Source organism: Camelus dromedarius, chromosome 6 (assembly GCF_036321535.1).
Source record: "Camelus dromedarius isolate mCamDro1 chromosome 6, mCamDro1.pat, whole genome shotgun sequence".
NCBI classification, from domain to species: Eukaryota; Metazoa; Chordata; class Mammalia; order Artiodactyla; family Camelidae; genus Camelus; species Camelus dromedarius.
This window is the reverse complement of record NC_087441.1, coordinates 37,896,130-37,923,472: the sequence shown is the minus strand read 5'-3', so window position 1 is coordinate 37,923,472 and position 27,343 is coordinate 37,896,130. Positions and strand designations below refer to the sequence as shown.

At 33.7% G+C, this 27,343-nt stretch overlaps 1 protein-coding gene across 4 annotated transcripts in view; it reads right to left on the bottom strand.

Annotated features, from left to right (window-relative positions):
- CEP85L (centrosomal protein 85 like) overlaps positions 1-27,343 on the bottom strand; it is a 149,225-nt gene that overhangs the window by 25,944 nt on the left and 95,938 nt on the right. For all 4 annotated transcript variants that reach the window (XM_064486741.1, XM_064486740.1, XM_031456223.2 and 1 more), the window contains exons 5-8: positions 26,939-27,056; positions 5,862-6,041; positions 4,832-4,984; positions 2,672-2,826 (exon numbers count right to left, since the gene is read on the bottom strand). In XM_064486741.1, the coding sequence (XP_064342811.1) occupies positions 2,672-2,826; positions 4,832-4,984; positions 5,862-6,041; positions 26,939-27,056 (606 nt within the window). The remainder of the gene's footprint in view (positions 1-2,671; positions 2,827-4,831; positions 4,985-5,861; positions 6,042-26,938; positions 27,057-27,343) is intronic.

The following is a 27,343-nucleotide window of genomic DNA, read 5'->3' as shown; positions in this document are numbered from 1 at the left end:
TCTAATATACTTATTACTTGGCCTAACAGTTTCTCATGCTATGCTTGGCCCAGAGTTGCGTTTTAGAAGATGGAACAACAAAAAAGTAGTCCCTTCGGTACATTAAGAATAAAAGATAGTGGGGAGGGTATAGCTCAAGTGGTAGAGCACATGCTTAGCATACACAAGGTCCTGGGTTCAGTCCCCAGTATCTCCTCCAAAAATAAATAAATCTAATTACTTCCCCCCACTAAAAAATAAATAAATAAAATAATTTTTAAAAAAAGAAGGGGGGAGGGTATAGCTCAGTGGCAGAGTGCATGCCTAGCATGCATGAGGTCCTGGGTTCAATCCTCAGTACTGCCATTAAAAAACAAATAGATAAATAAACTTGAAACCAAAAACAAAAAAAAGGCAGATAAGAATAAAAGACGAAGGGCAGATGAGGTGTATGTGGTGGTGGTGGTGGGGGGTTTTGGGGGTGGAATGTTAGCTTTGAGAAAGGAAGAATAGTATTTATTGGGTTAAAAGAAACTTTACCATCAGCAATAATGACCAAAACCAAACACAACAGCAAGACATCAAGGAACAGTTCCACTTTAGCCTGTAATCACACTCGAGTTGCAAAACGCTAAAAGAAATAGACTTACAATGTGGGTTTTGATATTTTCATTATTTTTTTTCTTTCAAGTATTATGGCTATTGTGCTTTCTGTCTCCTGCCTCCCTACAAAGAAGAAATGCTGTATCTAGACTATGGACAAAGACAGTCCTAAATAGTATAAGAAAGATGTGTTAAACAATGGCACCAGGGAAGTTTTTATATATTATGAATGTACTGAGTGCTCTGCAATATATACTGTTACTAGTCATAAAAGTATTTGCTTTTTCAGTCTAAAAGTGAAAAATATGTTGTTTTTGTCCCAGTTCAGTGTGAAGACACTAATTCTATGTACTTATAACATTCCAAGAAAATAATTACATTGAAATTATTAAGATCTTTCATATTAAAAAGGGAAAAAAGAACCAGCCATGTAGAGGGGAAAACATACTCTGTCATGGAAAAATATCAAACAAATCTTCTTTCATGTACATTTTTGTTTTGTTTATGTTATGAAGTACACTCACTTAGAAAAGTAATAAATCTCTTGAATAGCAAAGGTACCAACTACCACATTAATCCCATCCATATATTTTACTCAGGTTTTCATTTCTAACGGAAAATTTTTCTTATCTCATCTTTAAATCCCCAAAGTTCTTATGTATTCACAAAGCAGGAAACTTAGGGATATTACATAAAAACAGATAAATGTAATGATATATAATTTATAGTCACATAACACATCTGAAGTTCTTCTGCAACTTAAGTAAGTCTACATCATGTAGCTGAGGAAACTGAAATAACATTCCTACCCCTCAAGTCAAGTGATCCTACAGCCATACAATATTGAAGGACTTAAAAGACCTTCTCTGGTCCTTTACATCTACTAAAAATCAAGAGAAGTTTCCTAGGATGGTATCATCTCAAGAGAGTATCAAGATAAGACACAGAAAATGGATTCTGAAGTGTACTATACTAAATCTTTCCAAATCAAGAATACTAGGCTCAATGTTCTTCAAAAACCTAATAAAAGAGAAAATCTAAATAAAAGAGAAGGTATAAAATCATATTAAATATGTGAAAGCGCACAACGGAATGAAACAGACATGCAAATTAGTTTCAGGTGTTCCTAGTTCTCTTCATAAAACAGCACAGCTTGAGTTTATGATCATAATGCCCTATAAAACAGAACAAATGCATTACCTCTTTTCATTTTGTTAGAAGATGAAAGAAAAAAGATATACGGTTGAATTAGTGGAGGCCAGGAAGTCGTTTTGAGACTAGCGAATAGGATGTAAGATGTGGAGTAATAACCTAGTTACCTTCCCCACCCCACACCCCGGCAAAAAAAAAAAGGTGATGATGTAACATTAAAAAAAAAATACCTGTACCTTTAAAAAATAAAAAAATAAATAAAAATAAAGCAGAAAATTGGAGAAAACTAAAGGTAGAATCAAAGGAATATAAGTTTTTTTGGAGGTGCGATGAGAAACACTGAAGAGAGTGAATTGTCCCAGAAATCAGAGGTTTTCTGCACTGAAATCCAAGGAAAAAAAGTAGATCAGGCATATTTAAGACTTTGAAAACAGTAGTAAAGCAATTTTAGCATGGAATTATCAGATGGATTTTGATTTAAAAAGTGAGTTACATTGAATTATATATAACTGATAGAAGCATAAAAGGTACATTTCTTAAGTTTTTTGTTGTTGTCTTATTCTTCAGGATAGTTTAAATCTATTTATAGTTGACAATCTATTAAAGTTTTTTTTAAGTTTTACAAAACAGAGTACACGTAGATGCATATATGGCATAGTTTTCTAGGTTTGTCAGGACTCTAATATTAATTTCCCTGCTTAAATACATTGGCAAACTATATTAGCAGTTAATATTCACTGCAATTCTAACTGTATTAAATTAAAAGAGAAGACTCCCGTGAGGTAAGATATGTGAGTAAACTTGGAAGGTACATGGTAAACAGTCATTTATTTTAAGTAAAATGCCTTATGAAAAATAATAACTATTTTTTATGAAATAAAACTTTATTTATGAAAAATAAAGAATAACATAAAAGAATTACCAAAGGTTTTCTTACCTCTGAACTGTAGTCACCAACTCCTTCTCTTTCCTTTTCTGGCATATTAGCTGTGCCTCTTTTTCTTGGCACTGCTTTTTGAACTCTTCAAGCTCTTTTTCCATATCTATCAAAGTTTCTTGCAAATTCTTATTTTTTTCTTCTAGAACTTGTAGCTAAGGAGAAATTTTTTAAAGTTTATAACACAAGGAATATTAAGTGTGTTTCTACCAGAAAACTGTTACTAGGTTCTCAAGAATTAATAGATTTATGGTTTAAATCACAATATCTGCATTTCATGTACAGTACTTAACATTATCTCCTCCTTTGTGAAAAGGGAGCTGGGAGAATGGGATTATGGAGAAGAGAATGGGGTCAGAAATTTCTAGAAGACAGAGAAAGGTGAATGACCTTAATTTGGGGGTATTTTAAAAATTTTATTTTCAATTGTGGCAAAATATATGTAGCATAAAATTTAGCATCCTAACCATTTTTAAGTCTACAGTTCAGTAGTGTTAAGTACATTCATACTGTTGTACAACTACTCACCAGAACTCTTTCCATCTTACAAAACAAACTCCCTAACGACCTCTCCCCTTAGTCCCAGGCTTTGACTGTCTGTCTCTCTGAATCTGACTACTTTAGGTACCTCATATCGATTTTTCTCTAATTTATTTATCTTTAATCAATTTATCTTTGTGACTAGCTTATTTCGCTTGGCAAAATGTCCACAGGTTCATCCATGTTGTAGCATGTGTCAAGATGTCTTTCCTTTTAAGGCTGAATTTTATGTATACACCACAGTTTGCTCATCCATTTACCTACTGGTGGACACTTGGGTTGCCTCTGCCTTTTGGCTATTGTAAATAATGCTGCTATGAATATTCATTGTGTACAAACATCTTTTTGAGATCCTGCTTTCAATTATTTTGAGTATATAACCAGAAATGGAATTGATAGAGCATATGGTAATTCTATTTTAAATTTTTTTGAGGAACCATCATATGGTTTTCAATAGTGGCTATACCATTTTACATTCCCGTCAATAGTGCACAAAGGATTCTAATTCACCACATCATTACCAATGCCTGTTATTTTGCTTTTCAGATATTAGCCATCTTAATGGGTGTAATGTGGCATGAGTACATGTTTTAAAATCTATATTCCTCTCTGTTCTTGCTCATATAAACTCCTATGGGTCCTTCTTTATTTTTTTAGGACATCATCCTCTCTTAGTTTTACAATTTATAAATTAACATAAACAGATAATGTGTTGTAAGTCTAGAGTCTACAGAATAATGATACTCCATGGATTAGATCAATGATTCTCAACTAGGAGTGATCTCCTCCCACTCACCCCAGGAGGCATTTGGAAATATCTGTAGACATTTCTGGTTTTAGGGGGAAGAGGAGGAGCAGTGCTATGGGCATCCAGTGGGTAGAGCCCAGAGATGTTGTTAAGCATCCTTTAATGCACAGGACAGAATCCCATGACAAAAAAATTACCTGCCCTCAAATGTCAATAGTTCTGAGACTGAAAATCCCATGCTTAGAAAGATTGTGAGAAAAGACTGAAGAGTAAGTTTAATGGATTTACAAATAAGTCTTCAAGACGACAGGCCTCAACAGAGTTGGTAGAAAGATTTTGGATGAAATACTGCTAAGAAAGGAAAATGGTCAGAAGAGAAGTCGGAGGAGTAAATGCGGTCATAGATTAAAATATAAGAAAGAATGCATGGAAAGATTAATAAGAATGATTAAAACAAATCAAATACCTGGAAAGATAGCCCTAAAAGGTCTTGTTAAGCCTTGGTGGATCCCAGAGAATACTGGGAAAAGTCAAAACTGAGGGACATGCATGTGTGTGTATGGGGTGGGGCATCACTGGTTTAGGAATGAAGAGTTCAACAGTAAATGACAGGTTCATTAGGAAGGGAACTGCATATTAATTAAGAACAAGAAAGATCTATTTATGCTTAAATGAAGAAAAGTTTCTAATTAAAGTTAATAAAAATAGCAATTAAGCACAAAGATGTAATTTATAATTAGCCAAATATATAAGTAAATTTTAATTACAAAAATTTATAAAATGAATAAAAATAAAAAATTAAATGTCTAAAGAGTCAACTTAAAAGTAATGTTTTCATGTCACTTAAAGATAAGCATTTTATTTCCCGTTACCTGTAGACTCTGACTCTGCACATCATCAAGAGTTGGAAGATCAGCTAGATACTTTTCCAAGGTCTCAATTCTCCTCTGCTTTTCTTTATTTTGTTCAGCCTCCTTCTGGCATTTCTTTTTCAGGCTACTGATGTATCTATCTCTGGTTTTAAGCTAAAGAAAAAGATTATGAATATTTAATGGTTCTGTGTCAAAAAAATATTATCAAAACCAACATCCTAATCTCAGGCATCAGTGTATTTACCAACAGTTCCAGATATAGTTAAGACCACCACCAACTTAAGTATGATTTATCTTATTTCATAAATTCTAAGATTCACATTTTTCAAGTTCTCCTAACACTGAAATAAAGAGTTTTGGAATTTTTGTTTGATTTTACAACTGATGGTCAGCCAGGTAACAATATTGGTGTAGTTTTTATTGCCTGTACATGCGTAAATTTGGTCAAGACTATCGATATCTTTGTCATTTCAACAGTGTTATGTAGACGTTGAAAGTGTGTTGAGTTTAAATGATATTTAAAATACCTTTGAAATGCTACATTATAATTTGGCACTGAAAAATGTTATTTGGTACCCAGAAAGACAGAAATAGTATTTGGCTTTTAGCTACTTCTGAAACAAGGACTTCAGCTTAAATAACTTGAAGTCATTTGCTTATAAAAGAAAGACCACTTTTATTTCATTTACCAATCCTTCATGTCCCACATGACAAAGATATAGGGCCCCAAAAGAAAAAGGAGAACAGTTATTGGTGTCTCATCTCAGTGTAGGCAACTAACTTTTAAAAAGTTTTACTATTACTTATAAAAACATAATATAATATACAACGGTATTCTGATCTCTCAAAAAAAAAGGGGCGGGAAGTGGCTGGATTTTTGTAAATAGCACAGGGTTTCCCAAAAGTTGCTATAAAACTAATTACTTCAATATAAATATAACCTGGTATGACACCTGGCACAGTGTAGATGACATAATTATCTGCTGAAGGAATGTCACTGACCTCATTCAACTTTATGAAAAATACCTACCTTTTCCTCCAGTTTCTTCTTCTCTTCACTAAATTGGCTTATTCTTTGTTTGAGAAACTGATTGAGCTGTAAAACCTCTTTCTCAGTAGATGCGAGTTTTTGCTCAAGCTCGTCTTGCTGGGAATGGGATGCTGACTGATCTGAAAATGGAGTCTGGAGGGAAGTGTTCTCATATTGTGGCTATTCAGAAAGAAAAAAATATAGATAAGGTTTTAAAAGTTTACTCGTCTTGAACAAATGGAAAGAAATTAGAAATGAGGTACAGCACAAAGAGTACACATAGCCTTTAACAACAGACAGACCTTGGCATAAATCCCAGCTCTCCTGCTTCCTAATTACGTGTCATGATTAAATCAAATCGCTTATTATCACCAAGTCATGTAAAGTCCCTAGCACAGAGCAGATGCTTAATAAAAGGCAGCTATTATTTGGCTAAAAAGTATAATTAGAGTGTAAAAGGTACACTATATAGAAGTAAAAATTCTAGGGAAATAAATTAAAGCTAAAGAAATATTTCCTCACAGGTGATCATTTTCAGTTAATACTAAATTCAATAGGTATTAATAGTGTTTCTCCTAGCTAGCCAAAGTAATGTCCATGAGATCAGGGATTTTTGTCCATTTAACAGTGACTGGCACAAAATAAATGCTCAAAAAATAATTGCTGAATGAATAAATGCTATTATTCTTTCCATGAGTAAAGCTTTGAAGGAAAGTCAGACAAGATCTTTCCCCTCCCCTTCCCCTTGCAGCATTAGAATCTGGAAGGGGAGGGCAAGAAATATAAATACTTCCACAAAGAAATTAGAATGTGATAAGTGCTATAAGAGATACTAACAAAGTAATGTGAAAGTAAAGAAACAGATTATTTTTTCATTTACTAAATATATATGTTATGCACTGTGTACTGGGGAGTCAAGAGTTAATAAAACAAGGTCCCACCAGTTTAAAGAAGCGTCACACAGAAAAAGACGACAAAAACTGTCTAATTGCTAAGACAGTTATATGTGTAGTAGCTCTGGAAGGGTTTTACAGAAGTGAACTTGAACTAGGCCTTGAAGAACTCATACTTCTTCAAAAGGTAGAGACGCAATTCAAAAATTATATAAACAGTATGGTACTAGCACAAAAACAGAGACATAAATCAATGGAACACAATAGAGTCCAGAAAAGCACTCATACTTATTTGGTCAACTGATCTATGATAAAGGAGGCAAGAGTATACAATAGGGAAAAACAGCTCCTTCAATAAATGGTGTTGGGAAAACTGGACAACTACATGAAAAGGAATCAAACTCACCATTTACAAAAATAAACTCAAAATGGATTAAAGACTTAAGTATAAGACCTGAAACCATAAAACTTCTAGAAGAAAACATAGGCAGTCCACTCTTTGCAATTAGATGAGCAATTTTTTTTTGGATTATGTCTCCTCAGGCAAGGGTAACAAAAGCAAAAATAAACAAATGGGACTAAATCAAACTAAAAAGCTTTTGCACAATGAAGGAAACTACCAACAAAATGAAAAGGCCACCTCTGAATGGGAGAAGATAATGGAAAATGATATATCTGACAATGATTTAATATCTAAAATATACAAAAAACTCATACAACTCAACATGAAGAAAAAAGCAATTAAAAAATGGGCAGAGGACTTGAATAGACATTTTTCCAAAGAGAACATACAGATGGCCAACAGGCATGTGAAAAGGTACTCAACATCACTCGTCACAGGGGAAATGCAAATTAAAACCAGAATGAGACACTACCTCACACCTGTCAGAACAGCTATCAGCAAAAAGACAACAAATTAACAAGTGTTGGCCAGGATGCGCAGAGAAGGAATCCTTTGCACTGTTGGTGGGAATGCAAACTGGTGAAGACATTGTGGCAAACAGTAGAGCAGTTTCTCAAAAAATTAGAACCAGAACTACCATATGATCCAGCAATTCCACTCCTGGGTATTTATTCGAAGAAAACAAAAACGGTAATTCGAAACGATATATGCAACCCTATGCTTACGGCAACAGTGTGTACAATAGCCAAGATATGGAAGCAACTTAAGTGCCTATCAATAGATGAATGTATAAAGAAAATGTGGTACACAATAGAATATTACTCAGCTACAAAAAAGAATGAAATCTTGCCATTTGCAACAATATGCATGGACCTGGAGAGTATTATGCCCAGTGAAGTTAAGTCAGACAGAAATAGGCAAATTTCATATGATTTCACTTATATGTGTAATCTAAAGAACAAAACAAATGAACAAACATAACAAAAACAGCATCATAGATACAGAGAACAAACAGGTGAGGGAGATTAAGAGGTACAAACTTTCAGTTACAAAATTAGGAAGTCACAGGTATGAAATGTAGTGTTGGGAATATAGTCAATAATAATGTAACATCTTTGTATGGTGGCAGAAAATAACTAGACTTATCATGGTCACCATTTTGTAATGTACAGAAATATCATATCATTATGTTGTACACCAGGAACTAACAGTGTTGTAGGCCAATTATACTCCAAAAACAAAAAAACTCAATGGAAAACAAAGATCAGATTTGTGGTTCCCAGAGGCAGGGGGGAGGAGGAGGGGAAATTGGATGAAAGTGGTCAAAAGGTACAAACTTCTAGTTATAAGTAGTAGGGATGTAACATACAGCACGATAAATATAATTAACACTGCTGTATGTTATATATGAAAATTGTTGAGAGTAAATCCTAAGAGTTCTCATCACCAGGAAAAAATATATTTTTTCTTTTATTTTGTATCTATATGAGATGATGGATATTCACTAAACTTATTGTGGTAATCATTCATGATGTATGAAAGTCAGATCATTAGGCTGTACACCTTAAACTTACACAGTTCTATATGTCAATTATATCTCAATAAAACTGGAAGGAAATAAAATTTTTAAAATTACATAAACAGCATTTATCATATATAGGCTATTTCAAATCAAAGATGACAGACTCAGGTGATGCCCTTTACAAACTCAAATTCTAATGAGAGGCATAAGAGAAACCCTTAGATAACCATACAGGACACAGAATGGTATGGCAGCCAAAGAAAAGCCATCTTAAGTACAAAGTGTTGGGAGGTGAGAGGATAAATGAAGAGGGCTTTGGGAGAATTAGGGAAAAGGCTTTACTGGGGAGGTAGCTTTTGAGACACTTTGAAAGTAAGCAGGATTCTGGCAGGAATGGAGAAAAGGAGATAAGCATACTAGAAAGAACATTCTAAAAAGGTAAAAGATGGAATACATGCAGAGTACCCATGTTTGTTTAAAGGATAGATTTTAAGAGGGAGAAATTAAAATATCTAAGTGGGACCATACTTTAGAATCACAAGTTCAGAGTTCAACCTTAATTCACTGGAAATGGGAATTTAGTAATGGTATTATATAACAAGAAAGTTACACAATTTAAGAAGTCTGTGCTATCAACACCCCAAAAGAGAAAGATTTTTAAAAAACTGATAGAAATAGCAGAAGAGAACCTTTTTAAAATCCCCAATACCAGAACAGTAGCAAGATGATTAATTCAGAAGGTCCAACATCTGATGAGAAGGAACACCAGAAGTTGAAAAAACATGTTTCCCAAAAATAGAGGACATAAATACTAGCATAATGAATAAAAATAAATAAACTCCAAGGTATAACCTCTGAAATTTCAAGAGGATGAAGAAATAAATCTTAAAAGCTTCAACAACAACAACAACAACAACAAAACATTTGACACAAAGAATCTGAAGGGACTGAATTTCACAAGAGTTCTGAAAACTGACCAAGATGACCGTGGAAAAATGCTTTCTCATTTCTAGGGAAAAATGACTCTGACCAAGATTTCTATACCCATTCTAAAATGTCTATTTTAAAAAGATAATTTCTGAAAAAGTATGTTCTCAGTGTTGTCAATAACTAACCCATCTCAGCAGGTATCTCTGAAATATCTACAATCATCTTTCCTCCTGGCCAGATCCTCACTCTACAGTCTCAGAATACACTTCAGATCTCACTAATGGAACCAATATTCTTTGGCCATAAAACTAAAAGGTCCTAGATTTTATACAATTCTCTTTCCATTTTGAAAACCAGATTCCATCACCAATTTACTGGCCCTATATTGTACAATCCCATATTTACCCTTACAAAAACTGCTTTCATCAAATCAAAGATGCTATCAATTTTAAGATATTATTTTAAGAGAAATGTTGATATGTGGCAATTTTTTAACATGGAGGGAAAAAAATGTAGATCTTAGAGTAAATGAAATATGATACCAAAAAAAAAAAAAGTCTGTGAACTCTGTTTTGTAACTCTCTGTATTATTCCCTAGCATTTACCCTAGTGTGAAAACTCTTTAGATTAAAGTAAAAAGAAAAGAGGAAAGAGGAAAAAGGACAGGAGAGTGCCACAACAACTGGAAGCAGTGTTGAATTAAAGGATGTGGTGACTGGATGTGAATATATCACTTGAAATTATCTTAACCTATTTAGCTAAAAAAAACAAAACCCCGAAAAACAAGGAGCTCAACAAGAGCATTGACAATAGAAGAAAGAAACTCTGGAAGCAGAAATGAGAGGATATAGAAAAATTATTTTTTAAAATGTGAATGGACAAGAAATGTTAACGATAACTAAAGGTTTGAAATTCTGAATCTAAGTAACAGGGAAGATCATATTCTGAGCAGAGGCAAGGTTATATGGGAGAACAGGTCTAAGTAGATGTACTTAATTACAATTAAAGCCTATTGATATTAAGACACCAGCTGAACATACAAATAGATATGAATATCAGGGAAAGAAATCAGTCTAGAACCCAAGAAAATGGCTAGGAAACTGTAAAAAGTTAATACAGATTTACGATTTCCAGTCTGGCATATAATGAGCTCAGAATCTGCCAATCTGTTTTACCAAGTAAAAAGCTGAACAAACTTAAAAATCAACAACTCTTCTTCGATGTCCCAGAGAAGTGACGTCACAGGGAAAACTGCTCCCCCACAAATTCCATAAGCAGACAAATAGAAACAATCATATTTACTGGAACAGAATTACCCATGGGAACCAGTGCTGGAGTAGGAAGACCAGGACTGTGATGAATTTGCTGAAGGCTCAGAGTGAATAAGTCTGAGAGTCAAAAAGTACAGGGGCACCTGGTCATAGAGGACACACAATTTTCTTGAGTTTTACCACCAGAAGCTCTATCAGGTCCTCACAGTATCAGAGAAAAATCTCCTCATGCTTTCAGCAGAGGAGGGGAAAAAAAAAAACTATTTTGAAATGCCAGAACACCATACTCTTCTTAACAAGGCCCACCCTGAGGAGAAACTATTTTACCAGAGACTAACCTACCTAGAAGGGAACCAACAAGCCTAGAAGGAAAATACTCCAAATCAGTTCCCTCTAGTGTTCCACATGAGGGAAGAATTAATATCCAACTCCAGTTGCCTCGAGCCATCTTGTCCCACCTAAGGGTGGGAAGGAAAAAACTGACAAGCACTGGTGAAGTTTACAGTCCAGGAGCACAGGCTCATGAAAAGACTAAGATCTAGTCTAAAGACTACAGAATGTTTCTCCCTCTCACACACCTTACCACTACAGTACTACAAAGGCCTATTGACCACATTTCCTTTTACCAGTACACCTGGGGAGACTGAACAAGCATCAGAACCAGAGTCAGATATGCCACAAATATTGGAATTATCAAACCACAAATTTTTTAAAACTATAATTAATACGCCAAGGGCTTTAATGCTAAAGTAGACAGTGTGCAAGAACAGATGGATAATGTAAGATCAGAGATAGAAGTTCTAAGAGAGAATATAAAAGAAATTTTAGAGATCAAAAATACTGTAACAGAAATGAAGAATGTCTTTAATGTGGTTATCAGTAAACTAGACAGGGCTGAAGAAACAATCTGTAAGCTTGAGGATATGACAATAGAAACTTCCAAAACCAAAATCCAAAGAGAAAAAAGATTGGGAAAAATAGAACAGAATATCCAAGAGCTGAGAGATAACTACAAAAGTTTTAACACGCATGTTACGGGAACACCACAAGGAAAAGAGAGAAAGAAAACAGCAATATTTAAAACAATACGATTGAGAATTTCCCAAAATTGTCAGACACCACAACCCAGATCTAGGAAGCTCAGAGAACACCAAGCAAAATAAATGCCCCAAAACTACACTTGGACATATCATATTTAAATTTTTGAAAATCAAAGGTAAAAAAAAAGTCTTGAAAGAGGACAGAGGGAAAAACATCTTATCTATAGACAGGAAAAGATAAAAGTTTTATCCAGCTTCTCAGAAACCATGCAAGCAAGAAGAGAGCAGAGTGAAATTTTTAAATTGTTGAGGAAAATCCCCACCAACTTAGATCTCCATATCTTATGAAATTATCCTTCAAAAGTGAAAGAGAAATAAAAACTTTCTCAAACAAAAATTGAGGGAATTTGTTGCCAGTAGACTTGCCTTGTAAGAAATGTTAATGTTAAAAGAAGTTCTTCAGAGAGAAGAGAAACAATAAAGGTTAGAATCTTGGATCTACATACATCTAGAAAGGAAAAGCATCAGAGAAGGTGTAAGTGAACATAAAATAAAAGCTTTTATTTTTCTTAATTGATCTAACAGATAAAAGATTACTCAAAATAGTATTGACAACAATGTACTCACACACGTGTGCCCATGTACACACTTACATATAAGTGAAATGAATGACAGCAATGATACAAGGAAGAGGAGCAGAAGTTGAGGAACACTTAGTATTTGCACCTCCCAGGAAAAGCAGTATTACCTGCAAGTGGACTTGTATTGGTTATAAACATATATTGCAAACTCTAGGGTAACCACTAAAAAAATTAAACTAAAAAAAATCTTTTAATTAAAAAAAGTGTAATCTATATGGTAAAAAAAAAAGAGAGAAAATGGAATCATATGAAATGCTCAATTAAAGCCACAAAAGACAGAAAAGATCTAGAAGAGAAAAACATGAACAAAGAATAAGAGCAACAAACATGGTCAATATTAATCCAACTATGTTAATAATCACTTTAACTGTGAATGGTCTAAATACATCAACTGAAAGAGATTGTCAGAGTGGATCCAGAAACAAGATCCAACTATATGTGTCTACAGGAAACTCACTTTAAATATAAAAACTTATACAGATTAAAGAAAAAGGATGGGAGAATGGGAAAAGAGATATCATGCTAACATTAATCAAAAGAAAACTGGAGTAGCCATATTAATTTCAGACTTAAGATTACAAAAATTTATCAGGAATCAAGAGGAGCAATACATAATGATAAAAGGGTCAATACTTCAAGAAGACATAACAATCCTTAATGTGTACATGCATTAAAATATGTGAGGCAAAAACTGACAACTGCAAGGAGATACAGGTGAATTTACTATAATAGATGGAGAATTTATAACCCTCTATCAGAAATGAACAGATTTATCAAGCAGAAAATAAGGACACAGTTGAACTTAAGAGCACCATCAACCAACTGAATGTAACTGACATCTACAGACAACTTCATCCAACAAGAGATTATTCATTCTTCTCAAACTCACAAGGAACATTCACCAAGACAGGCCACATTCCAGGCCATAAAACACACCTTAAAAAATTTAAAAGAAGAGATATCACACAATGTATGTTCTCAGATCATAATGGAATTATACTAGAGCTCAACAGAAAGGTAGCTGGAAAATCCCCAAATGCCTGGAGATTAAACAATACATGTCCAAATAATATATGGTCAAAGAAAAAAATCTCAAGAGAAATTTTTAAATATTTTGAACTAAATGAAAATAAAAATACAAATTATCAAAATTTATGGGATGTAGTGAAAGTAGTGCTTAGAGGGAAATTTATAATATTGAGTACATACATTAAAAAAAAAGAAAGACTTAAAATTAATAATGTAAGCTTCCACCTTAGGTAACCAGACAATGAAGAACAAATAAAATCCAAAAGTAGGTAAAAGAAAAGAATAAAATTGAGGGCAGAAATCAATGAAATTGAAACAAGAAGAGATAAAAATCAATAAAACCAAAAGCTGGTTCTTGAAAAGATCAATAAAACCAATAATCAGATAACCAGGCTAACCAATAAAAGAGAGAGAAGACATAAATTTACATCACTACAGATCACATGGACATTGAAAGTATAATAAAGAGATATTATGAACAACTTGATGCCTACAAAGTTGATAATCTAGATGAAATGGACCAATTTCTTGAAGGACACAATCTGCCAAAAGTCACACAAGAAGGAACATACAATCTGAATAGGCCTATATTTACTAAAGAAACTGAATCGATAATTAACAACCTTCCAAAACAGAAAGCATCAGGCTCAGATGGGTTTACTGGTGAATTCTACCAAAAATTCAAAGGAAGAAATTATACCAATTCTCTATAGTCTCTTCCAGAACACAGAAGCAGAGGGAATACTTTCTAACATATTTTATGAGGCCAGAATTATCCTAATTCCAAAACAAGACAAAGACATTACAAGAAAAGAAGACTCAGATGAATATCTCTCAGAAACACAGATTCTCAACAAAATATTAGCAAATTGAACCTAACAATGTATAAAAAGATTATTCACCATGACCAATTGGGATTTATCCCAGGGATACAGGCTGATTCAGCATTCAAAAAATCAATTAATGTAATCCATCATATCAACAGGCTAAAGAAGGAAAATCATATGATCCCATCAATAAACAGCTACAGAGTTAATGGTGAGAAACTCAAAAGCTTTCCTGCTAATATCAGGAAAAAGGCAAAGCTGTCCCTCCCACCACTACTTTTCCACACTGTACTGGAAGTCCTAAAGAATACAGTAAGAAAAGGGAATAAAACTTATGCAGATTGGGAGGGAAGAAATAAAACTGTTTTTGTTCATAGACAGTATGATCACCTATGCAGAAAATCCAAGAGAACTGGCCAAAAAAAAAACTCCTGAAACTAATAAGCAATTATAGAAAGGCTGCAAGATACAAGGTTAATATATGAAAATCAGGTGCTTTCCTATATACCAGCAATGAATAAGTGGAATTTGAAATTAAAAACACATTACCATTTACATTAGCACCCTCCAAAATGAAATAGTATAAATCTAACAAAATATGTACAAGATCTATACAAGGAATACTGTAAAACTCTGATCAAAGATATCAAAGAAGGGCCAAATAAATGAAGAGGTATTCCTTGTTCATGGATAGACTCAATATTGTCAAGGTGTCAAGTTCTTCCCAACTTGATTTATGGATTCAATGCAATCTCAATAGAAATACCAGCAAGTTATTTTGTGGATAGTGACAAACTGATTCTAAAGGTTATATGGAAAAACAAAAGCCCCAGAATGGCCAACACAATACTGAAGGAGAAGAACCAATCAAGATGGAGGACTGACACTACCTGACTTCAAGACTTACAGTAAAACTACAGTAATCAAGAGTGTGCAGTACTGGGGAAAGAATAGACAAACAGGTCAATGAAACCGAACAGAGAGCCCAGAAATAAATCCACACAAATACAGTCAATCTTTTGACAGAGGAAAGGCAATATAATGGAGCAAAAACTGTCCTTTCAACAAATGGTGCTGGAACAATTGGACATACATATGCCAAAAAAAAAAAAAATCTAGACACAGACCTCTTCACAAAACTCTTCACAAAAATTAACTCAAATACACCATAGACCTAAACATAAAATGCAAAACTATAAAACCTCTATAAGATAACATAGGAGACAACTCAGATGACCTTGGATATGGCAATGACTTTGTTTTTTGGAGATCACAGCACTTTTTATTTCTGTAATATGGACTGAGCAGTGACAAAAGCAAACTACATCTGGCATTTAGGGGCAAGGCATGCCAGTGAATTCTTCTGGACTTGGCAGTCAGGTGCAGTTGGATACAAATAGTGTAGCTTAATTAATAAAGCAGAAGTCCAAAGTAAATGCCAGTTCACTGGTTTGGTGTTCTCCTAGCCAGGCTGTAGGGCCCTAGGTTAGAGCATGAGGTATAGACCCTGGGAGGATAATCACCTTACTGGAAATAATTTCACTCTGCACAGTTTGAGAAGGAAGGGAGCCCTGAGGCCCTGGCAGGATGGAACTTGCCTGGAGCTAGTCTGCAGAGGGGCCAAAGGTGGCAATGACTTTTAGATCGCTACCAAGGAGCATGCTCCATGAAATAAACAACTGATAAGATAGACTTCATTAAAATTTTCTGCTGTGCAAGAGAAAGTATCAAGAGGATGAAAAGACAGTCCACACACTGGAAGAAAATATTTGCAGAAGACACAACTGATCAAGAACTTGTATCCAAAATACACAAAGAACTGTTAAAATTCAATAAGAAAACAAACATCACAATTTAAAGGGAGGAAAAGATCTGAACAAACACCTCAAAGAAAATATACAGATTGAAAATAAGCATATGAAAAGCTGTCCATCATATATCTTTAGGGAATTGCAAATTAAAACGACAATGAGCTACCACTATATACCTGTTAGGATGGCCAAAATATAAAGCACTGACAATATCAAATACTGGGGAGGATATGGAAGAATGGGAACTTTCATTCATTGCTAGTAGAAATGCAAAGTGATACAGCCACTGTGGAACACAGTCTGGTGGTTACTTAAAAACTAAACATATTCTCACCACATGATCCATATCATGTTCCTTGGTATTTACCCACAGGAAGTGAAAACTTACGCCTATACAAAAAACTGCAATGCACATTATTAGCAGCTTTATTCATAACTGTCCAAATCTGGAAGCAACTAAAATTTCCTTAAGTAGGTGAATGGATAAACAAACTGTGCTACACCCAGACGATGGAATATTACACAATGCTAAAAAGAACTGAGCCATCAGTATGTGAAAAGACAGAGAGAATTTAAATGTATATTACCAAGTGAAAGAAGTCAATTGAAATGCTATATACTGTTTGATTCCAACTATATGACATTTTGGAAAAGATAAAACTAGAGACAGTAAAAAGATTAGTTGTTGCTAGGACAAGGGGAAAGGAAGGATGAACAGCTAGAGCACATAAGACTTTTAAGGTAGTGAAACTTCCATATGATACTACAATAGTAGATACATGTCATTATTATTACATTGGTCCAAGCTCATAAAATGTACAATACCAAGTGTGAACAACCTTAATGTAAACTATGGTCTTTAGGTGATAATGATGTGTCAGTACAGGTTCAACTGGAACAAATGTACCCTGTGATACAAGATGTCAATAGTAGAGGAAGTTGTGGGTGTGTGGGGACATAGGATGGGAACTCTCTGTACTTTCTGCTCAATTTTGCTGTGAACTAAAACTTCCTTAAAAGATTTATTAATTTCACAAAAAAAGCTTCTACAGGTGTTTTTACTCTAATTAAATACATGCATCACTGGAAAACCACTGGCAAATCATGCACTAAAAATAACAGGGCTTATGGAAAAGTAGTAGTAAGAATAATCTACTCAAAACCTATCCAACTTTAAACCAGATCATTAATGAAGACAGTAACTCAGGAGATAAGTTGAACATCCTGGGCAGGGAGCCACGGTTGATATACAAAAACCCATGCATACAAACAGTCAAAACACTGATGTCATTTTGATCAGAACAGGTCTGGTGGTGATAAGATGATGAAGGCAGAACTCCGCAACAGAGGGACTGCTATTCCGGTGGGCAGATAACAACATAATCTGCCGTGAATTGAAAACCATTAATGGAGGAAGTGCATCTCTCAAGGAAGTACAGGCACTCTTATAATTTCCTTTAAATAAAACCTGAAGAGAGTTCCGCTGTTAATGCAGTAGATGAGCCTAAGCCCTTTTTTTTAAAAACAGCCTGCCAAAAATTCTAATTTTACTCCCATTATTTTAACTCCACTTGCCTAGGGAACAAAACAAAAACACAGATGAACCAATGTGACCTGAAAACTATGCTGACATCATTCTCCTATTTATAATCTGTGTATGAGCAAATTTGCACTACAGAAATGTATTTTGCAGCAAGACAAGCTATAGTTCAACCTCTAGATGAAATTAAGCAGACAGAAAAGTCTGAAGCAAAAGAGCTTTAATTTCTACACTTAATGAATTATACTCATCTTTTATCTCCTTTCTCTGGAGAAGGCCTTTCTTCTCTTCCATTCTGTGACAGTACCCCACCCCACCTCCCAGGCTCCTTTATGAGTTGTGCGCTTCTACTGCCTTCCTGCTGTTCCTGTCTTGTCTTCTTCACTCCCTGCAATACTAGATCATGCCCAAGGCTGCCCAAGGCTTCAACAACTACCCAGGTATACTGATAATCCCTAAATCTCTCCCTCAGACCTATACCCAGGAATCGGGCTTCCTTCTTCATCTCAGTCCCAAATTTACAATATATAAGCTTAACTCACTATTTTTCTCCCCTAAATCTACTCCTGATGGAATAGTCTCTACCCTGGTCATTGATGATATAAACCAATCACTACAGCCCCATTTGAAATGAGGCAACCATCTCTCTCACGTCATTGTCACTAAATCTGGCCCATGCATGGTCACAGATGTTTAACAAGTACTCTTCTCATCCTGATCAACATTGTTTTAAAATTCAGGTGTTCATCTAACTGTTAGACTAATAAGGTAGCATCCTGAATGTTTCCCTGCCTCCAATACCATCTATCTTAAATCCAGTCTCTATTATGCCACTGGAATAACTTCTCAACTTGACCCTGCTTACCTCTTCAACCACATCTCTTACTACTACTCTTCTCTCATTTTATACTGTATCCTTACAGAATAATTTGCAGTTTTCTAAAAGCATTACCTCCCTTGCCTTTAGGCCTCTTTGCATGCAATTTACTATGCCTCAAATATTCTGCTACCTCCTTTACCTGTCTAAATTCTTTTAGTCCCTCAGGTTCTCAGATTAGATATTCCTGACTTGATCTCTGGAAGGCTGGTTTATATGTGCTTAGTATGGGTTCCCATAACACTTCATACATATCTGTTTTGAGCACCTCCAACATACTGCAATTGTCTGATATTTACCTGTGTTCCTCATTAAACTATACACTCTGAGGGAAAGACCAACTTCATTCACCTATTAGTAGAGCCTAAATGGCAACTTATCCATAGTAAATATGAATTTTGAAGAAATGGATAAATATGTTTTTGATATAGTCTCCTCTATGAGCTTAAAGTTTCATGAAGATAGAAATTGTTCTTCACTTTTGTGGGCCCAGCATTTAACACATTAGATGTTTATATTCTGTTGAATGAGCTCATTTGCAAAGGTGGGACTCATTTATGAAATGCTCATTAGAACCAAAGGATGCATCAATATAGCTTACCAAGAAAAATTATTATTTGATTGGTCTTTCAAAAGAAGAGATATCTTTCAGTTTTTAACAAAAGAAAATGGGGTCCTTCACATTTGTTTTTTTTGTTTGTTTGTTTTTTTCCATGCAAGCCTATTAATCACAGATTGAAATTTTGGTATAAGGTATTATACATACAAATCATTCCTTGGTTCTACCAATTCTATTGCTGAAACAATCTAGGAAGTTTGGATTTTAGGATAAAGACCCAGTTTCTCATTTTCCACCTGTGAAACTTAGCAATGTCCAGTTCTCAGGTCATTTTGACCATAAGGTTATTCCAAGTTTTTAATAGGCAAACAGAAGTTACTTCTCAAGAATACGTTTTTTCATCTATTTATTAATTCAAAAAGTTATTTTATTTCAAATATATACTTTAATTTAGAATACACAGAATATTAGAAATATAATTTCTTTTTAATGTACCAATGAATTAGGATGGACAATTATGGACCCCAAAAATGTGCATATACAAAATGATGTGCATAAAAAATAATGTTCATAAATCCAAGGAAAAAAATTCCTTTGCCGCTCTTCACAGAGATAGAACAAACAATTCTAAATTTGTGTGGAAACACAAAAGACCCTGGAAAGCAAAAGCAATAATGAGAAAAAAAGAAAAAAACCATAGGTATCACAGTTCTAGATTCCAAACTATACTACAAAACCATAGTAATAAGAACAATTTGGTACTGGCACAAAAACAAACACATCAACCAATGGAACAGAACAGAGAACCCAGAATGAAATCCCAGCATACAAAGTCAATTAATATTCAACAAAGGAACCAAGAATACCCAATGGGAAAAGGAGAGTCTCCTTAACAAATGGTGCTGGGAAAACTGGAGAAACACATGCAGAACAATGAAATTGGATCCGTATCTCACATCACTCACACAAATTAACTCAATATGGCTCAAAGACTTAAACATAAGACCTGATACCATAAAACTCCTAGAAGAAAATACAGGGAAGAAGGTCATTGATATTGATCTTGGCAATAATTTTTTGGGGACATGACCCAAAAGGATGAACCACAAAAGCAAAAATCAACAAATGAGACTAATCAAACTCAAAAGCTTCTGTACAGCAACATAAACAATAATAATGAAAGGACAACCTACAGAATGGAAGAACATTTTTGCAAACCACATACTAGATAAGGGGCTAATATCTAAAATATATAAAGAATTCACTAAATTCAACACAAAACCCCAAACAATCTGATTAAAAAATAGGCAGAACAACTAAATAAATATTCTTCTAAAGAGGATGTCAAAATGGCCAACAGACACATGAAAAGACGCTCAACATCACTAATCATCAGGGAAATGCAAATCAAAACCAAAATGAGATCTCAACCTCACACCTATTAGAATGATATTATAAAGAACACAAGAGAAACACAGGTGCTGGTGAGGAAGTGGTGGAAAGGGAATGTTTATACATTGCTGGTGGGAATGTAAATTGGTGCAGCCGCTATGGAAAACGGTATGAAGGTTCCTTAAAACATTAAAAACAGATCTATCATACAATCCAGCAATTCTGTTTCTGAGTACATACCCAAAGGAAATGAAAACAGGGTTCAACAACATGTACTCTCATGTTTATCACAGCATTATTCACAACAGCCAAGATATGGAAACAACCCAAATGCCCATCAACAGATGAATGGGTAAAAGACTACATGATACACACAGTGGAATACAAGTACATACAATGGAGTATTATTCAGCTACGATAAAGGAGGCTATCTCCCATTTGAGTCAACGTGGATAGACTTTGAGCACATTATGCCAAGTGAGATAAGTCAGATAGAGAAGGCAAGTATTGTATGATATCACTTATACATGGAATCTAATAAAGTTAAACCTGTAAAAAAAACAGAGTATCTGGTTACCAGAGATTTGGCGGTGGGGGGGCGGTGTCTACAGGGAATAAGAATAATGGTGATTAACGGTACAAACTTTGAGGAGTAGTAAATATGCCATAAAAACCTAATGCACAGTATAACGAATACAGGCAATTATATTATAATTATGTAATGTGATAAATACTGCTACATCAGTAATCATATTACACATAGTACATAAAATGTATCAAAGTAACATGATGTGCCCAAGCTTATACCATTTTACACGTCAAATTTGTTCAATAAAAAATACATATTATTCATATGCCAAAAAATTCCTTCACTAAAAAATATTTTATTATCTTATTAGTTGTTTCTTCTAAACCCTTGCCATTTTATCCACTCTATATAGCTACCTACTGAAAAAAAGTTTACCTTGTATATTTATCATACTCATTCAGTACTTAGGGTTTTTTCTTGTATCCCCTTTTAATAATTGCATTTACCTTTTAATACGAATTTCTCAACAGTATTTTAATTCCCCCTCATAATTTAAAATTCTTCTGATATTTTTAGCAGCCCCATTTTCCATATCCTTCCAAATATTTCTGTCCTTGCAGACTGACTTGGAGAGCCCTCTACTGGCCTGATACTGTGTCAAAAAACATGTTCTTCAGCTTGCAGATACACATTAAGTTTTACATGCTTTTGGTAATATAATAATAATTGTATAATTCAAGTAAAACCTGTATTCAGAGAATAAAAATTTTACAAGGAGAAACTGCATAGTTTTATTAAAATACCATTATCAAAGCAAATTATACTACTTAATTAGTACAGAAATACCACTTTCAAATAACTGTAGAGCATTAATCTCAGTACCACAGAACTTTGCTATCATGTGATAGAAACTGTTGATGAAACCACGTAACAACAAGGTATTTTGATATATTAGTAACAGAAGTATACACAAGCTGGAATCTCTATGTTAAATACCTCTGCCTCAAGTAAGTCTGATATTTATTTGGTCTTTAATATTCCCTGATTTTAATATAATGATGTCTTTGTTATAATTTAATATAAATTTAATATAAACAATGTTTTTAATAAAATAATGCCTTTAATATAACAATGCACTTAAAATGTTTTTTAAAATTCTAGGAATGAAGATATTAATGAAAATGATGAAATTTCCACAAATAGAGGTACATGTCTCCATAAAGAAATCTGGCAGTATTTTCTTTAGGAAATAAACAAGCCAATTATAAAATTTATATAGAAAAATATAAAAATAAGTTTTAAGGAAAACTCTCTTTTTTGTTATAAAACATCATAATGAACTACATCTCTTTGGTAAAAATAAACTTTATAAACATTTTAATAATCAGAGATTAGATACAAAAACTAAACATCAAGCTGTTTTTAATATGAGCAAAGACTGGCAACTGAGAAGTGGTTCACTTGATCGGGTCACCTACTGGCAGTTATAACTCAAACTCAGGGTAATTTTTATTTAAAGAAAATTCTTAGAAACAACAATAACTGGAGAAAATAATCCTTCCAGCCATACAAATTTTGTTATAAGGCCTCATAGACCCTATGTCTGAGTTCACATTAGGCTGTACTCTCAAAGACAAAACCAATCTCATTCACATTTCTATTCCTAGAGCCTAGACACTGCCTTACCTATAATGAATGCAAATAAATTTTAAAGGAATGGGTAAATGCGTTTACATACATGGTGTCTCTATTTATAGTTTGAGATCCATGAAGGCAGGAACTATTCTTCAACTTTCGTGACCTCAGAATTCAGCACAGAGGATGTTTAATAATTGTTAAATGGGTTCATTTGTAAAATGGGTTTATTTATAAAATACTCAGAATTAGAGAGAGTTCATGGTAGAAAAAGATTAAGGAAAAATGATAGAATGATAAATAGAAAGAAAATATGACAAAGTTGGAAAATGTATTTGCAAATCAAATTACAGATAGAAAGTTAATTTCTTTTACATACAAAGGGTTCATAATAAGCAAAAAAAAAGCAATACCTAACAGAAAAAATTAGCAGAAAATATGAAAAGATAACTCACAGAAAGGGAAACATGAATGCGTCTTAAATATATAAAAAGAAGTTCAAAATTACTTTTAGGAGAAATGAATATTAAAACCATATGGAGGGGGGAAGGTATAGCTCAAGTGGTAGAGTGCATGCTTGGCATACAGGAGATCCTGGGTTCAATCCCCAGTGCCTCCACTGAAAAACCAAACAAATAAACCCAATTACCTCCTCCTGGAAAAAAAAAAAAAAAGGAGAAAACAAGAAAGATCTCAAATCAACAGCCTAACTTTACAACGTAAGAAACTAGAAAGAGAAGAACAAACTAAACCCAAAGCTATTAGAAGGAAGGAAATAATAAAAGATTAGAACAGAGATAAATGAAACAGAAAACAGTAAAACAACAGAGAAAATTAAGGAAACCAAAAGTTTGAAAAGAACAAAACTGACAAACCTTAGCTAGATGGACTAAGAACAAAAGACTCCAATTACTAAAATTAGAAGTTGAAATGGAGACAATAACTATTAATTCTACTGAGAAAAGAATTATAAGAAAGTAGTATGAACAATTAACTGTATGTCAACAAATTAGATAAACTATATGAAATGGATAAATTCCTAGAAACAAAACCTACCAACACTAAATCATGAAGAAACAGAAAATCTATAGACCTATAACTAGTAAGGAGATTGAAATAGCAATCAAAAATCTCCAAAGAAAAGCCCTACCCCTGGACCCGACGGCTTCACTGGTGAACTCTACCAAACATTTAAAGAACTACTATCTATCTTTCTCAAACTTTTCCAAAAACTGGAAGAGGAGGGGACACTTCTTAACTCATTCTGAGGCCAGCACTATTCTGATACCAAAGCCAGACACTATAAAAAAAACTACAGACCAGTATTCCTTTTGAGCACTAATGCAAAAATCTTCAACAATATATTAGCAAACTGAATTTAGCAGTATATTAAAAGGATTATACTCCATGACTAAGTGTGATTTATTCCTAGAATGCAAGAATGATTTAAAATACAAAAATTAATCAATATAATACCCCACAAGAATAGAATGAAGGAAAAAAGACCCATCTCAATTGATGCCCAAAAAAGTGTACAATATTCAATACTCATTTACGATAAAAATACTCAAAAAGCTAAAAGCAGAAGGAAACTATTCAACATAATAAAAGCTATACAGAAAACACCCACAGCAAACATTATACTCAATGATGAAAGACTGAGAGCATTTCCTCTAAGATCAGGAAAAAGACAAGGATTCTTTTCAACAGAGCAATGAAAATTCTAGCCAGAAAAATTAGGGAAGAAAAAGAAATTAAAGGGATACAAGCTGAAAAGGAAGATGTAATATTATCACTGTTCACAGATAATGTAATCTTATATGTAGAAAACCCTAAAATTACACACACACACACACAAACCTGTTAGAGATAATAAATGGATTCAGCAAAAGTATAGAGATAATAAATGGATTCAGCAAAAGTATCAGAATACAAATTCAATATACAAAATTTAGTTGCATCTCTATACACTACTAATGAATGATCTGAAGAGGAAATTATGAAAATAATTCCATTTACAAATAGTATAAAAAAAGAATAAAATACTTAAGATGTAACTTAAAGTAACCAAAGAAGTTAGAAAAGAATCACACAATGAAACCTACAAAACATTGCTGAAAGAAACTAAGGATGACATAAATAAATGGAAATATATCCCACATTCATGGACTGGAAAACTTAACATTGTTAAGGTATCAACACTACCCAAAGTGATCTACAGATTGAAATGCAACTCCTATCAAAATCCCAACTTTTTTTTTGCATAAACAGAAAAATGCAATCTAAAATTCATATGTAATCTCAAGAGATTGCAAATACCAAAAAGAAAGACAGTGCTGGAGAATTCACACTTTATGATTTTAAAACTTACTATAAAGCTAAATAGTAATCAAGACAGTGCGGTACCTAGCATAAAGAGACATATATAGACCAGTGGAAATAGAGAGCCCAGAAATAAACCCTAACATATAGGTCAAATGAATTTTGACAAGGTACCAGGCCCATTCAATGGAAGAAAAGACAGTCTTTTCAACAAATGATGCTGGGAAAAGTGGACATCCACATGCAACAGAATGAAGTTGGACCCTTACCTAACACCATACACAAAAATTAACTCAAAATGGCTCTAATACCCAAATATAAGACCTAAAACTATAAAACTCTTAGAAGAAAACATGTAGCAAAAGCTTCATGACACTGGATTTGGCAATGATTTTTTGCACATGACATCAAAGACACAGGCAATAAAAGGAAAAGTAGACAAATTAAACTTCATGAAAATTTTAAAATCTTGTACATTAAAAGATGCTATCAACAAGTAAACGACCTACAGAATGAAAAAAAATCAGAAATAATATATCCGACAAAGGATTAATACTGAGATATATAGAGAACTTCTAAAATTAATAAAGAAAAAACAAAGAGTCCAATTCAAAAATGGGCAAAGAACTTGAATAGACATTTCTCCAAAGAAGATATACAAAAAGCCAATAAGCACATGAAGATGCTCAACATCATGAATCATTAGGAAAACGCAAATCAAAACCACAATAAGATATCACATCCTATCCATTAGAATGGCTACTATCAAAAAAGAGGAAATAACAAGTATTAGTGACAATGTGGAGAAACTGGAACACCTGTACACTGTTGGTGGGAATGCAAAATGGTACCACCACTATGGTAAAACAACATGGTGGTTCCTCAAAAAATTAAAGAACAGAATTAGCATATGATCCAGCAATTCTACTTCTGAGTATATACTCAAAAGAATTGAAAGTAGGGTCTCAAAGAGGTATTTGTATACCCATGTTCAGATAAATAAATAATACTTTTAAAAAGTTCACAGCATTATTCACTATAGCTAAAATGTAAAAGCAACCCAAGTGTCCATTGAAAGGTGAGTGGAAAAGCAAAATATGGTACACATACAGTGCAATATTATTCAGCCTTTAAAAGGAAGGAAATTCAGACACATGCTACAATATGGATATTATGCTAAGCAAAATATGCCAATCACAAAGGACAAATATTGTATAGTTCCACTCAATATGAGATACCTGGAGTAATAAAAATTATGGAGACAGAAAGTAGAAATGGTAGTTGCCAGGGATCAGGGAGTGGAATGGGGAGTTTTTTTTTTTTTTAAAGGTATAGAGTTTCACTTTTGAAAGATTATTTTGTAATAGTCCCAAACTAGAAACAACGCAACTTTCGACAAGTAGAGACAGGACTGTCTCCATAAAATGGGAAATCAAGCAGCTATAAAAGCAAAGGAAAGGGATGCTGTCTATGCAATGATATGGAAATAATCATAGTATTTTATATAACTTTATATAACATAAAGGAAAAAGCAAGGTGTCAAACACTGTACGTATTTTGATAATTTTAGCAAAGGTAGAGAATAAAATACATTTATATCTGTTGGTGATATACATCAACTCTGGAAGGCTACACTAGAAACTGACAACAGTAAGTACTTCCTGTTTGTGCGTGGGGAAGGGGTGTGAACTGGGCAGACGGAAAACAGCACTTGGACACCTTTGACTACACACATAAATATGAACCATGTAAATGGATTATTAATTCAAAAAAGTCCTAATCCCACAAGCTAAGTATATAATTACAAACATATATTTCACTAATAAAATAACAACTACAAAATCCTCTGATCTTACCTGCAAAGTAGCCCCATAAGAATCCTCACAATTTACATAATGTCCTAACATGGCATGTTGTGCTCGTAATTCATTATCCCTTATTCTTTCATGTAGGTGAGTAATTTGTTGCTTTTGCCTGCAAAACATTACATTGAGGTCACATTACAAAAAATATACTTTTCCAAGTGACAGTTAAAAGCAGAACTTTCAATATTCTAATTTGGCATAAGAGTTAAAAAAGCATTATCAGTCTTAAAATTTGTAATAGAGAATCTTTCAAAACCAAAGTACCATAAGTGAAATACAGAAAAATGTTTATACTGTAGAGTACTTCTGACACTTTATAGGACATAAACTTTTGTAGAATACTCTTCTTAGATTCTAACAAAGTCCTGCTTTGCTTTCTTGTTACATAACATAATA